At 38.1% G+C, this 15287-nt stretch overlaps 1 protein-coding gene across 18 annotated transcripts in view; it reads left to right on the forward strand.

Moving 5' to 3' along the window:
• Nucleotides 1-15287, forward strand: part of BBX (BBX high mobility group box domain containing) — a 140626-nt gene that overhangs the window by 106817 nt on the left and 18522 nt on the right. For 16 of the 18 annotated variants that reach the window (XM_052666424.1, XM_052666457.1, XM_052666476.1 and 13 more), the window contains 3 exons: nt 90-238; nt 13428-13625; nt 14291-14483. In XM_052666424.1, coding sequence (XP_052522384.1) covers nt 90-238; nt 13428-13625; nt 14291-14483 — 540 coding nt within the window. Of the gene's footprint in view, nt 1-89; nt 239-694; nt 1237-13427; nt 13626-14290; nt 14484-15287 lie in introns of those variants that run through there. The other 2 variants (XM_052666494.1, XM_052666525.1) reach the window with 2 other exon arrangements.

Below are 15287 nucleotides of genomic sequence, written 5' to 3' on the forward strand. Positions count from 1 at the left end.
TATATGTGTGTATGCACTCGTATTCATAATATATCTTTTCTCTAGAAATGCGGTTACATTTAATTTGATTGGTTTTGTTTCCCCTTTAGCTTAGCAAAGTTGGAAGAAGAATTTGAAAAGAAATTCAACAGCCTCCCTCAATACAGTCCTATTACCTTTGACAGGAAAAATTCATCTGTTCCAAGGAAAAAGAGAAAGGTTGGAAGCGGCTCATCTGAACAACCAAAATCCAACAAAGGTAAATTAGTGTGCACTACGTTCTTAATAACAACGCTTTGACAAGCTCAGAAATGTATGTCTTCTTACCTTACTGTTATACATGTGGAAAGTGTGTAGTCAAAACATTTTTCTAGCAATGAAGCTACTAGGTTCTCACCTGGATTAAATTCTAAGCTGCAGTCTGAACTTCTGATTTCCATGCTGAGTAGAGCTTGTTGGAGCTTGTACACAAAATAATTTCCTCATAGCAAACAAATTTAACAAAAATGGGAATATTTGTTAGAAAAGTGGATTTGTCAGGTTTTCTCAGGGGAAAATAGGGAGAAAATGGCAGAATATCAAAAAGTTATTTTGAAGTTTTTCAGAGAATAATTCTAAGCAGTTTTGCATTTAAGAGTGTTTTTAGGCTCTATAAATTAAAACGTAGGATACCAGAAGTGTCTGAATAAAATGTGATATTTTTTTTTCCCCTCAGGATCTTAACTCTCCATTGTCAGTTTGTTCTGATAAAAATGTTTGCTTTTGCTCAGTTCCATTGCTTGGGGTTATAAAGGAAGAAAAACTCACGACACATCTGGCTGTTTTATTTAAAGACAACCTGTCACAGAGGTAGTAGAGAAGTGAATATATGTTACAGAAGATGCTTTTTTGACTCTGGCATCACAAAATCATGCTCTGCTACTATGATAGTATCATAAACTGGCTGATTTTCAAATCCAGTATGTGTATTTTAGCCAGGCAACCTTGGATTAGGTCTTTGGTTTTTGAATGCTTCAAAAATAATTACATTAGAATATGCAAGATTGAGCAGCTGTTCTTTTCTAGCACATGTCAGTTTTTGTATTGACTTTCGTATATATATAATTAGATATGGAACAGTCAGACTTTTGCAGATTTAGACTTGTGCTAGTACCAACTGAGTTCTGGCTCTTTTTTTTTTATGGGATATATTTGACAGAACTTCTTTAATATGCACGAATGATTTATTATTATTTTTTTAATACAATGGTCTGTTAAGCAGCATCTTTTGAGAACAAGATGGTCTGTAAATTGAAGCTGTAATAGCAGCTGCTTGTATTTCTTGCTATAGTATTTACCTCTTCAGGTGTCTGTATGTCCTTAAACAAACAAACAAACAAACAAAACAGGTCAAGAGTTGTTTTTGTTTTTTTTTTTAAATTGCATGATACAGTGTCATTCCAGCCAGGTAACCTAGAACTGGAATTTTGCTTTTTTGCTAGGTTCCTAAGAGCAAACTGGTTTTTATTCTTGTTTGCATCACTATTACAAAGCTTAGGAAGATTTTTAGCCATGTCTCAAAGGAAGGTCAGAAGCATAATTGCAAGCAGGTCACAATCCTGATACAAGTAGTTTTGGCACAGCCCTAAGGAAGAGGCTGTGGAACATTTGCCTGTAGCTGGCAATAAGGGTTCATAAAGCTAAACCAGCTGACTCTGTGCTGAAGAAGATGGCCAGCAGTCATGTGAACTTTTCCACCAACAGAGCTGTTGGGGTTGCAACAAGCAGCGCCAGGGGCAGGAATATCTGATGGTGACACCAGTGCTTATGCAGTGAACGTATAACCACAGGCCTGAAATAAATCCAGACTGAGGTATCACTATCTGTACCCAATTTCAGTGAATGCTGAATTCACAACAGCTAGCTGAGAGAGCTGGCAGCTGGCATCAGTCATTCCAGCTCCCTAGAGAGTGAGGCTCAGCTCCCAAAAGCTAATTGAAAAACTTCCCAACATATCCTTTTTTTTTTTCTCTTTTGGAAAAGAAAAATAAAAATTGCTAAAATTATAGGCATTCCATGGTAATGGGTTGATTTTTAATTTGTTTTCTTCCAGATTTTTTAGAATTCTTAAAATTAGCATGCAAGCTGTGTATTTGAAGCAACCTGAACAAAACTGCATTGAACCAAGCTTACTAGATCTATAGGGAAATGGTTCCAGCTGTGCCGAAAACCCATTAAGCTGAATTCCCAAATTAATTTGTTTCTTCTGACAGACTGTTCAGCCTAGACACGCTGTTGGCTTGCTTACAAACTCTGAGTCCAAAGACACCTAGAGAATTCTGGCCTCCAGTGGTGTTATGCATACAGGTCTACATACTAGGCTTCTGCTGAAGGGAAGCATGGGAAGCAAACGTGTTGTGCAAAATGATGGAGACTGCTTTGGAATGGTTCTGAGTTTTTTTGAAGTACCATGTTTATACCATTAGAATTCAGCAAAAGCAGAAGTGGCTTTTTTTTTTTTTTTTTTTTTTTTTTTGCAGTGTGATGAGCATGAACTGTTAAGAGGCATACAACTCTATGGGTGTAACTTTGTGTGGGGACACAGGAGACCTTAACTTTGCTGTTCTCTGTCTTGTCCTCTTGTGTGGAGTTGTCTCTGCTGCTTATGCTTTCTTGGAGTTGTTTTTGGTGTAAGGCTTTAAAAGAGGCATCCATTACAAATGCAGTGAACATATATGAGTGAGGCCTCCTATGTATGTACTTTTCCAACATCACATAATGATCATTAGGGGTAGGTTTAGCAAGTGATCTTTAAAATTGAGCCCAGCTTTTCCTGAATGCGCATTGGCAGAATGATAAACTTCCCATGCGTTTTCAGTCTTCAGATAAGTGTATTTTCTGCAGACTTTGGATTAGTGCTTACTAAATATGGAAAGTAGATCAGAGTGATGCATGCTGAAACTTCCACAGTATGTATGGAAAATAAAAAATAGAGGATTTTTTTTTGGTTTGGAGGTGGGACGTTTGTTTCATAACTAGGTTTCTATGCCTTAAAGCAAAACAAAAAAACATATTCTACCCTGCCTGTCAAGGGTGCCACATTTGATTTTCTGTCAAATGTGATTAAACTATAGTTACAGGAAGCTAAATAAGGAGATAAGCCTGGTTTGTTGCCTGACCCAAACAGACAGGATTGTCGGGACTTTTTTTTATTCTAAAGCAGAAAATGAGTAGAGCAGTGTCCACTGAACTCTTCCACTGTCTTGTCATGCCCAGTCCTCACTTCAGGTAGTTCTTTCGATATAAAAACACTTACAGAACCCTGTGACATAACTGTTTTAATTCCGTGTGTAAAGTGAGTGCTGAATTTTCTTAAATGAAAGAGGTTTTTCTTTTCCCCAGAAGTTTCTAATTTGTCCAGATTCTGCTCCCATCATGTTAGCAGGAATCTTCAGTGGGAGTAGAACTGAATAAGCCACGACCTTTCTGCAAATCCCACTCCGATTGTTTGGTACCAGGGTTGTGCACCTACTATAGTAATGTAACAAAATGGCTGAAAAATACAGCCATGCTGAATTTGTACAGATGGCCTGCTCCAACATTCACTGGATCTGTGACTGATTTTATTCTTCTCCTTTCCAATGGCATATGTGCCAAAACATCCCACCGCACAGAAGCCATCAGTCTACAGTGAGTCACTAATACAGTTATTTGCAAAAATGAGCAGCAGGCATAGTCATTATTTCTGTCGTGCTCTGTGAATAAATGCTCACTTACACACTAAGCACTTCACTAAAACTCTTGTTTTGGGAAGGCAAGTAGAGGAAAGCATATTATACTGTTATTTATGAAAGGAATTTTCTGCTTTTTTTTTTTTTTTTTTTATGGACTCTAGGACTAGAAATAAAGCATCAACTTAAAAAAAACTTCTCTGTGGCATTCCTTTCAAACTTAGCTTGGGATTTTGGAGACTCAGTTTTGAGCATTAGGATGTCTGGAGATGACATGCTGTAAAATTTCAAAGGTAACAAAAATACAAGGTTGTTGTCCTGAGAGGTTTCAAAATGCAGAGGTTAATATTTGGTGAGCTCAGTTCTTCTAGGAGCTGTGGAGAATGTGGGAGTTGCACCAACCCAGTGGTCTCATAGGGTGAGGCAAGGACCTCAGCAGGAGGGTCTCTTTGTCTCTCCAGCTGAGGTCTGTATTTGGCAGTTCATTGATTCGTTCCTTAATCTAAGCAAAGGATTGGATGTGGCAGTTTTCAAAGAACTGAACAGTCTGTTAAGCAATTGCTAGACAATTTGTACATGTAAATGTGGAAGTAACTGTAGACATTATTTCACCAGAAAAAGGCAAAAAGGGTAGGATATTGGAAATTTCTTTACAAGAAGATGTCTTCTCTTTTCATCCCAATGAGATCAATGTTTTGAGTTTTCTATGTGGGAACAGAATGCCATGTGCAAGTGTCATGTGTTGCAAAATGCCCTTCATGTTGCAGGTGTAAGCTTATCAGAAATGTTTCTTGGATAGCACAGGAGAAATTAAAGACAGTTTTCCTTCTTCATGAAATGGCTGTTGTTTTCTGGAGAGTTTTTAATCTCATTTGTGCTCCTCAGTTGCTGACAGTCTATGGGATTGATTTAAACAGTTTGTAAGAGTGCAGGCTGAGCTATAGAAGTGGAGACTAATGTGATACTGTGTAAAGTGTTGCCAGTACCAAACCCCTGCAAAAATAAAAAACAAACCAAAGAAACACAACTGTAGTAACAGAAATGTCCTGAGAGTCCGTATCTAGTGGAACGAACTGTCAGAAGGATTTGTCTCTGTTTGAATGAAGTGCTAGACGTCAGCCTTCAGAAAAGACCATTTTTTTTCACTTACACTTTACCTTAACCTCGCTGAGATTTTTTGTGTGCCTTATTTTGCATTTTTGCTGCTTTGGCAGTATATTGCTCATTCAACTCTGTGATACTCAGGAACCTATTACAGAATTCACAGAAACAGTCAAATAAGTTTGAGTGAATACAGCCTATTCTACCAAGCCCTCTAGCATTCTCTCTATGTCTTCTAATAGTGCTATTAAAATTCAAGCCAATGCTGTCTAAGATGGTGCCTGGAATACTTTTTGCTTTGGTTTGTTCTTTGATGTCTGGGTATTTCATGATATTATTTATCTTTTCCCAAATTTTGATTTCTGTAGTAGCTTTATTGTTTTTGATTACGTTTTTTGGTTTTGTTTTGTTTTTAAAGGCTGTTGTTATCCACAAAGCCAAAGTATAAAAAATCCTAGTATTTCTATACCTGTTTCTGTCTGGAATTTACCTTTCTATTTTTTCAGCGTTTTTGAAATGGAACCTGATTTCTGTGAATGTTGTTCTCCTAAATCTTGATCCTTCTTGCAAGTGCTACACATTTTCCTTCTTCATTCCTGATGTAAAGAGATAGGTAGTGATCAAAAACTCAGATGCGTAACATGTATTTATCTTGCTTGCACATCATGACGTAGTTGCAGTTTTGTATCAGTAGGCAATGCATGTCTGATTTCTTGTAAGGAGAAGAAGTGGGAGGTCAGTGTTTGTGACAATACAGATCCTGCCACACAACAGTTGGATGCCTTCTTGGTAGGATATCAGCTGTCTTTTCATCTGCAGCTCGTCTCCTTTCTGTTTAGACAGCTCTGTTTGAACTAGCCTGAAGACTTGCTTACCTTTGGCAGTATGTGTAGTTTGTTTCCAAGAACTCCATAAAAACAGCTTTGCAGTGTGTAGAGATGATCTACCTATTCTTTGATCTGTTATACCTTTGCTGCTGTACTGCAGTTTACCCCATTAGTGTGTCAAAGGATGGCTTCCTTTTCGCCTGTGCTAGTGGTATGCTTTGTTGGTTACTGTCACTTAGAGTGCCTTTGGACTATTTCTAGTAAAGAGTACTATCAAAGTGGGGACAATAACAGTTGCCGAACACACTCTCACTTTTCTCCCCTGGGAGCTTTTGCTTCTGCCTTTACTATGAACTTATTTCTGTGGTCTCCAAAAAAGCAAACCTAACTCTTGCATCTTATGGTGGATTGGCTCTGTCTGGTAAGTAAGTTACTGTGCAGTCACTCATTCACTTCCCCAAGAGTGGGATGGAGTACAGAATCAGAAGTGCAAAAGTGGAAAAGAAAAATGTATGGGTCCAGATAAAGGCAATTTAAGTGACTGGAGAGAGCAGGAAGGAAGAAAGGAAAAAAAGGGAGGAAATAATGCAAAAATAATCACTCACCACCAACAAACCCATGCCTAGCTGGTTCCTAAGTAACAGCTACTTTGGAAACCTGTCCCCGGTTGTACAGTTTAGTGTGATGAAACATGGTATGAAACATCTTTTTGGTTTGTTAGGGTCAACTGTCATGTCTGTGTCCTCTATCAACCTCCCTCTTGTTCACTTCCAGCCTCCTTAGTGGGGAGTTGGAAAAAACAAGGCCTAGATGCAAACACTGTGTTCAATAACAACTGAAACAGTGGAGTGTTAGCAACACAGTTTTGGTCACCGATTTAAAACAGCACGGTACGGGCTGCTGTGAAGAAAGTTACCTCCAGCCCATTATACATCCAAAAGGGAGCATGTCTTCAAACAAACAAAACTTTTGTTTTATGGTATGGCAAAGTTTCAAGTGGTCATTCTTTACAATGCTTTGGGACCCTTAAGCATTAAAAGCTGATGAGTTGAAGTACAGCCTACTGAAGGCCACAGAAAGCCTCCAGGAGTCATAATGGAGACTTTCTCTATCGTGCTTCCCTGTGAAATGGTGTCCTGCATTAGTGGAATTAGAGGTTTTATAGTAGATACTGTAATGTTATAGTTTTTTTTTAAAAAACTGCTAATTAAAAGTATGTATTATTAATGTTGTCTGTAGGTTCAGTCCAGTCTAAGAGAAAGAACTTTTTCCCCAAAATTGTCAGCAAATATAAGCACAAAAAGAAGAAGCTTAATGTTCCGGACAAAGGTACTGGTAGTGAATTACTTAGTTAAGGTTTAGAGCCGTATGCTCTCTGAATTCAGTCTTGGGTAATGCTTCTAGGCAGAGGCTACTCAGCTCTCTGGTATTTGGTTGCTTTGATCCCTTATGACCCTGTCTGTTTTGATTCCACTAGCTCCTGGCTCCAGTTGATCACATTACAGTATTCCAGTATGGTACTGTTTTGCTGCTATTTGGTATCTCCAATTACAATTTCCCTGTTCTACACTCTATGCAGCAGAGCTGGCAAAGCATGGGCAGTTCTGTATTTGGCCCTGAACTATTTTTGTCTTCCACTGCTCATAGCTCTCTAGTCCTTTGGTTTCCCTTATTTCCATCCCTTTCTACATAAGAGACCAGATCGTTTGCACTTGGTCAGACCATTTATTCATGTTGTTTGCTCCTTTCTCTCTGATTTCCATCTGTCTAGAGCTCTGCAGACTACAGCTGGTCAGAGCTTGAAAGCTGGTTTCTGCACCAGTTCTCAGAAATAGTTCTGCCAACCCCAAACCAACCCTGCCTCTGCAGAAGTCTTAACAGCTTCCTGTTTCCCCTTAGGTTGAAGATAACATCTACAGTTTAAATTCTGCTTGGGACTTCCTCAGTCCTCTATCCTGCTAGTAGATCTCCAAAGTCTTTTTCTTGCTACAGCATTCTGATCCTACTTACCTACACCTCATAACTTCTAGGATCATTTTTATGTGTACTGAGTGTACACAATTATAACTAAGTCTGTTTTCCAAGGCCTGTGTTGTGTTTTTTTTTAATCTTTTTTTTTCCCCTACTCCATGATATCCAGATCTTGGAGTAGAGTTCCCTCCCATATCATCCCGGTAGTGTAGCAGGGCCTCTGTGGTCACTCATTTATAAGACTCTATTAATTTCTTCCATTTATTTTTTTTTTCCCTCTCCACGTGTATCCCATTTTAAGGTAATAAAATGACAGCTTCTCCAGGATCTTTATGCTGGATCCCTTTCCCTAAGGCTTAGCTGTGTCATTTGCTCTCCTTTCCTGATGCTGTGTTTTGTATCCTCTGTGGTGCACTTGTACTGTTTTCCCTTATAGGCTGTGCCAGCTCTTCTGCATCCAGCAATGCAAACATTTTCAAATTACTTATGTTTCTTTCATGGGATTTGCACAACAAACATGTTGTGGGAGTTGCTCATAAAAAGTAACTATCATGTTTCTGCACCAGAGTGAGAAAGATATCACCACACGTTATCACTGGGTGCCAGTCAAATTTTTGTGTCTTAATTATTAATAGACCACAGAGATAAATTAGTTTAAGTAAGATTAAGATCTAACATTAAAAAACAGTATTAAAATTATCCTATAGGAAAAGAAATAGAAGCGTTTAATACAAGATAAAGTAAAAAAATATCTGTAGATAAAACATGAAGTGTATACACAAAAACCTATTTGATAAAAAGAAACCAGCCTGTTTTGGTATAAAATGAAGTATGCACTATGATCAAAGATTAAAGCTTGACAAGTGTTGAATACCCTGGCCTTATTCCAGTACAACAGCGGCATGCCCCAGGAAATTGAGAATGTGAATAGTATCATGGTGTCTAAACATTAAGGACGTGTCTATGCATTTGCTGGAGCAGGGCCAGTTTGCTAAGTTCATCCCAAGACTGAAGAAAGGCATGAGAAGCTTGAACCTACCAGTCTTACACAGCCCACGTGGAAATCATCAAAGACATTGATATGTATATATATATATATATATACACACAAATTTTCAAGGGGAATTGTATTTTCTGAGTTAAAGTGGTGAAAATTTGGGGTCTTGGCTACCATAACTGCACAGTGAGGAACAGTTATCAGCCTAATGCAGTCTCAGTATGATCTTGATATACATCATACATCACAGTTTCATGAATTCCTTGGCAGTGTGACCCTAAACTCTTTGAATCCAAGAACTATCCCACGTTCAGAAGCATCAAGCTGGGAATCCCTGTGTGTTTTATTTGAGTTAAAAAATAAACAAGGGCTTAGTTATTTTGGTTATTTTGTACTTCTGGTGAGTCACAAGTATGTATATGTTATGGTTTTTATGAAGTTAATTTTGCTGGAGGAAGGAGAGACTTGGATATTCTGATAGCTGGAGAGGAGACACCTATAAGTGTTGCTGTCAGCAGGGGTCACACTGCCTTCATCTTTGACAGCTTGAGAACTGCTACAACTGCTGTTACCAGATGTTGAAGAAATCATTTTTGATCTACCTGGTGCCTTACTGACACAGTTTCTGTGGTGTGCTGAGTTGCTTTGTCATTTTATGTTCTCAAAGGCAGATGATGAACATGTCTTCAGTTTTGAGTGAGACCAGTAGCTGTTGAGTGGGCTCTTGAATAGAGCGTTCTTATTGTAGACCTGCCTCTGTGGTTTGAGTGCGGTTTTGGCACTAGCACTTCTCAAAGGGAGCTCTGTCTTGGCTTATCCTTGTTCAGTATGGCGTTAGAAAAGAGATGAGGTAAAGATGTTCATCAGTGTTCTTGATACCACCTTAGCTGGTTTTGCTCTGATTGCATACTATTATACTGCAGCATCAAAATCAGGATTAACAAGGAAGTTCCAATCTCTGGTGGCAGGCTTTACAGAAGTACTGATAGTTGATAAAAATGAGCAAAATGAGGGCAGTGAGTCGCATCTTTTAAATCCTCACTTTTTCTCTTCATTGATTTTTGTGGGGTTTTTTTTCCATACGTGTAAGACTTGAGTTGGAGCTATGCCAGTTTCTTGTCTGTTGTGTTAGACTTGTGTTCTGGTGTGCTGCAGCTTGCACTCTACAATGCAAGAAAGAACCAACCATAGATGGAGACAATAAGAAGACTTCATGTACTCTGTAGAACTGCGGAGTAGGGTAAATGGTCCATGCTAACTTTAAACAAATCTAGCTCAGGAAACCATCTGGCATACAGCTCCAGGTGCTTTTTTTTCTAAGTCATTTTTGTGACCACAATGAAAGTATACCAGATTTTCGTATCATGTGCTCAACTCCTCTTGCAAAAAATAGTCTCCAAGTTCTGTGTGCTCCACTGTCACATAGTAAGCTAACCACAGAAATGTTTGTAGGACTGAACAGTAGAATAGAACCTTATTTCATTTTTAGAAAGCATTCTCCTGAAAATTAGGTGAGTTCTATACCGCTCACGCAGGTAGGAGAGCGTGGAAGCACTAGGGATACAAAATGGATTCAAGAAATGACTAGAAAAAAGGGGAATTAAACTTGCTTAGCCCTGTCATTTCAGCACTGCTAATCAAAGGCTTGATTTAAAGCATCCAAACAGACACATCTTTGTCAGTTGAAGCAGCGGGGTTCTGATTTTCTTGAAAGCTGTGCAGAATGAGGACCTTTGCACCTCGCTTTGCCATCCTGTTGTTCGTCTCAAGTTCAGTGCAAATAGTCTTGAGAGCCTTTAATTTTGTGTAATTTCCTCTGAGTTTGGTTTGATTTCTGTTTGAATAAATAATGTGTAAAGAAAGCAATGAAATAATCTCTTAACCTAACTTCCACCAAGAAAAGTAGAAAAGTCCTCTTGAGGAAAGCAACTCTTCCCTTCAGCACCCAATCCTTTCACCTGAAAGGGTGGGGGAAGAAACACAAAACCCCACTCATTCACTTTTCATTTTTATTCCTTTCTCATTCAAAATGCATGGCAGCAATTTTACAGTGAAATGTTAGCTCTCCTAAGCTAAGTGAATAATTATAGAGGACTCTAAGTCTCCTTTTAAAGACTGAGTTACCTTAAAACTGGGAGAGGATACATTTAATCCTGAATTTGTCAGTCACCTTCTGCTGTTTCTTAGTGAAACACTCAAGATACGATGTACTGCTTTATCCTAATCTGTTGCAATTTTTTTTTTTTTTTTTTTTTTTTACCATTTTGTCTTTAATAATGCTAACTACTGCCTTTTTAAGTTTTTTTTTAATTTTTTATTTATTTGTTTGTTTTATGCCTTTCAAGACTTGATATTTTCTGGAAGTTTTTTGATAGATGCAGTGTGTAAAATAAAGCATGAATTTTAATAAGAACTGTCTATTGTATTTACCGATCAAGATAATTCCCAGTGACCTGGCATAGCTCATAAAATAATACACATTTAACTGAAAACATACCCAAGTTCCTTTCTTTCAGATGTTCATTATTTGAAATCGTGTCTTTAATGGTTTTATCAAATGTTAAAAAAAAAAAAAAAAAAAAAAAAATTGCATTGCTAAAATTAAAGCCATTATAAACTCAACCTTAGAATTAAACAGCATTGTCAAAGTAGTATCTAATTAGAGCAAATCCCTGAATCAGAGTTAACAAATACAGTTGGGCTACAACCAAGCCATTACATTAATACATAATCAACGCTTTTGAATTCCTAAATTAGAAATCTAGAGATAAAGCTGCCTGTTTAATTATACATTCCAATTAAGATTTTGGTCCCAGTCAGTGCAATAAGCTTATCTGAACATCTCACTATTAGGTAAATTGAATTACTTGGAAGTCACATTTGTAGTCATTAGTGCTTCTTCTTAATTGTACTGCTTTTGGACAGATGTTATTGCAATCACTCATGTACTCTTTAATAAAAGAAAAAGTTTTACAACGAAACTCTGCTCTGCAGAGTATCAGTATTTATGGGTAAACTCTGAGGAAAGCTCACTGAAGTGCTGTGCATTTTTCAAAATAAGAAACACATATAAATCCAAAAATGGTTTCTGAGGGAAAGCACAGAGATGGATTCAAGAATATTCATTAAGTTTTGTAACAGTTCCAGATGCTTTTATACATATACACTAGATCTGTTCATATTCTTTTGCTATAAGACATTAAAAGTAAAACACAGTTCCTTTCCATGAAAGCAAAGGGCAGCGGATTGCAGGACAAAATTGTGTTATAGCTTTCTCTTCAGCCCGTTCCCAGTCCCATAGTTAGCAATCAAAGAAGCTACTGAAAGGAAAGAGTTTATATCAGCCATATCTAACCAATATATAAACAGTAAATATTATTAAAATGAAATGTGGACTGTTGTGTGTGATCTGTGAGGTTTGGTTGCTCCTGCATGATACTCCCAGTCTCAGTGTAGGAGATTGGTTTTCTTCAATGCTTAACTCTTCTGAAAGTGCAGTTGCTGGCATTCCGACTGAAGTTTTGCATATGTCATTTTTTGCTTGTCTTGTCACTCACAGAGTGAATAAATGGGTTTTAAACATTTCTTGAAAATAGGAACAAAGATTGAAGGAAACGGTGGGGAAGAGGAAATGTGGACATGGTAACAACTGTGAAATAAATGAGTGTTAAAAAGAGATGAGCTGTAACCTGACAAGTAGTAAAGAAAACGAGGAGTTGAAAATGCACAGAAAAGATGAGATATGGATGTTAGGAAAAATTATGTAATCATTCAGGAGGCAGTGCATCTGGGAGAAAAACAACCTGTGGACTTAGTGACGATGTCGTGAGTGCTCTCAGTTTCAAAATAGTCTAGGGAAGCCTCTAAGAAATGTCCTGGGCATTCCCTTTTTTGCTAACCCTGTCTTTCTGTAAGCACAAATGGGGTAATGCTTTTATCAAAGGAGAAAATGCAGACTGAATTTATAATCTTGTGAAATCCTGTGGTATCAGCAGTGTGGTTTATTAAATCACTGGAAATGGCAGGCAGTTTATGACTGTATGCTGATCTCAGACTTTGGAATCTTAAATTACTGTCTGACCAATTTCTGCACGAACAAGAGTGAAGTTAGTGTCTGGTCAGGTGAAAATCTGTCATTGTGTTCCACTTCGTGATGGAAAACTGCTTTGAAATGTCAACACTGGTGCTGTTGAAAGAATTTCAAACAGTTCCGTTTGTACTCTCACTTTATGTAGGCAGTGATCCCATTGTAGTAATTATAGTATTCTGTCCTGTGCTTGTTTTCTTTTCTTCTTTTTTTAAGCATTCATGTATTTGAGTGATCTAGCTTGGCTGCTGTATTTGCTGCCTCTAGGTTTCTGTAAGCTTTGTTGTTCTGTAGAAGGCAGCATTTCCTTCTGCTTAAAAGAGATGAAATAGAGTGACTTGAAAGAGAAGTGTGAGGATTATTCAGGAATTCCTGAATGCCATTTGTGAGTCTGGCTATGAGCTAAGATAAGTTTATGTGAGCACCCTAGCTGTTATTGTTCTTTAAATGTGTTTGTCTTGTTGTAGAGTGTTGTACGCTGTCTGATAACGTGCTCAAACTGAAATGCTACTTCCTGTCTCACAGTTTGCTTTGCAAATGTTAAAAACTTGAACCTCCTAGGAAATCTTATGCTACTATTCCATTGCAAGCCCCTGCAGGATCAAGATGATATTTTGCCTTGATTTGTGCTCTGAGTACTTGTGAGGAAAAGCTTAGTACGTTATGTAGATATTTATATATGTTAATAACGTTAAATGAGAATAGCCAGGAGTTGTATCTTAAATGTTGATTAATTTATTTTTGTTCTTTTTCAGCCATACTCTCAGAAGACAGAAATCCCATTGAGCTTGCCTGGAGGAATAAAATTTGTTTATCTGCCCTAAACACTCCAGAGCCAGCGATGATGCATGAGCCTTTAGTTGGAAGCCAGAAAAGGAAAGCGAGGAAAACTAAGATCACTCATCTTGTTCGAACAGCAGATGGTCGCGTGTCACCAGCAGGAGGGACACTGGGTAAGGAAATGGTAGTTTAAGTTTAAATTTTGTTAAAATTGTATAGTAGGGGATGATATTAGAGCACAAGCAACTAACTAGGAAAGCATTGTTCAGCCAGCATGTTCTCAGACCTGCTCAGAAAGATCATTCTATAAAATGCAGATATCGATCAACTGTGAAATGGTTACATCCTTAATGGCCAACTCCATCTGTTTGACTGCCCACATCTGTCACCCTGGTATTTTTCTAAGAACTGATCACAAAGAGAAATGAAAAACAGTTACATTTCATACTTTTTTTCCATCTCAGCAAAGTAATCATAGCGCACTTAGTAATATGACATAAAAACAATTCTGTGGTATGACAAGCAGTGCAAAAGCCTCAGTGGTTAAGATAATCTTTCAGGACTTCTTGTATCTTAAACATACACAGAGACACAACCTCTGTTGACTGACCTGGAGGATCAACTTTAGCTGAATCCAAAGTCAGTAAACTGTTCCCTAAACGTTTGTATGCTTCAGTCATTAACTTGGTTCAGAAGAGGTTGCAGCATGAATTAATTTTACTAGCAAAATCAAAGTCCTAATGGTGAAGTTTCTGTTAACATTGGACTGGTCAGTACCTCAGTGTGCTGCTATGAGTGTAAGAGCTAGACTTGCAAGCTTAACTCTCTTTTGTTACAGAGGAAAAGCCAAAAGATCTTCCACAGAGCAGTCTTCAAAAAGCGTCAAGTGCAGAAATGGATTGCAACAGTGAATGCTCCGGAAATGCAGAGACACAAGAAAATCATAGTATTACATCAGATATGCCAGCAGTGTCTGCATTTTTTAGCTTAGCTGCTCTGGCAGAGGTAGCAGCAATGGAAAATGTACACAGGTATGATTTTCTTTTCTCTTTGATGCCAGAATGTTTAGAAAGCGCGTGAATTGCATAGTGTTTAATTTGGCCTGTGCTTCCTCCTCCACTGCTTTCTCTGTTTTCTACCACTGGCTTCCCAGTGTTAATTTGACACCTACATGACACTGTAGTCTATTTCAGTAATCAGTAAAATTATTCTCCTTCGTAAAACCTGTCTCCCAAATTTTGTGTATAAACCACTTAATACGCTCTTTGAGATCCTAATAATGGAGAGTTTCTAATTTTCAATCACCATTTGTCAGATGATAGATTTAAACAGCTATTACACACTGTTTTCTATGTCTCTGTGGCCTAAGACTGCGCAGAGAATTTCGTGTAACTTTAGCACAGTTTTTTACTGAGCATGACTGAATGAAGCTTGCTTGTTATTTTTACTCTTGTCCTTCGCTGTGTAGGAGGAAAAGCATCTGCAGAATGTCCTGAGGGCAGAACAGCTCTGAGTGTTGGAAAGTCATGTTACTTTGGTCTGGTCCTCTCAGTTTTAGAGTTAGGCCATCCACACAGATAATATGGAGAATGCACAGATCTCTTAGGCCTGTTGGGTCGGTTCAGCCGGCACAGTCAGATCTTGCATTCTAGACCTGTGGTGGGAGGAAATGAATGACAGCAAGTTGTCTTTAGCTCTTAATTATCCAGTATTGTCCTTTGATGTGCTCCCACCTGTTGGAGATACGATGGCCTATATCCTTTGCTATAGTGGAAAGTCAGTAAGGAAATCTAGGCCAGTCTGAAACCATCACAACCTGAGCAATTGGAAGGTAA

The sequence above is a fragment of the Tympanuchus pallidicinctus genome, unplaced genomic scaffold, assembly GCF_026119805.1.
Source record: "Tympanuchus pallidicinctus isolate F22 unplaced genomic scaffold, pur_lepc_1.0 scaffold10, whole genome shotgun sequence".
Lineage (NCBI taxonomy): Eukaryota > Metazoa > Chordata > Aves > Galliformes > Phasianidae > Tympanuchus > Tympanuchus pallidicinctus.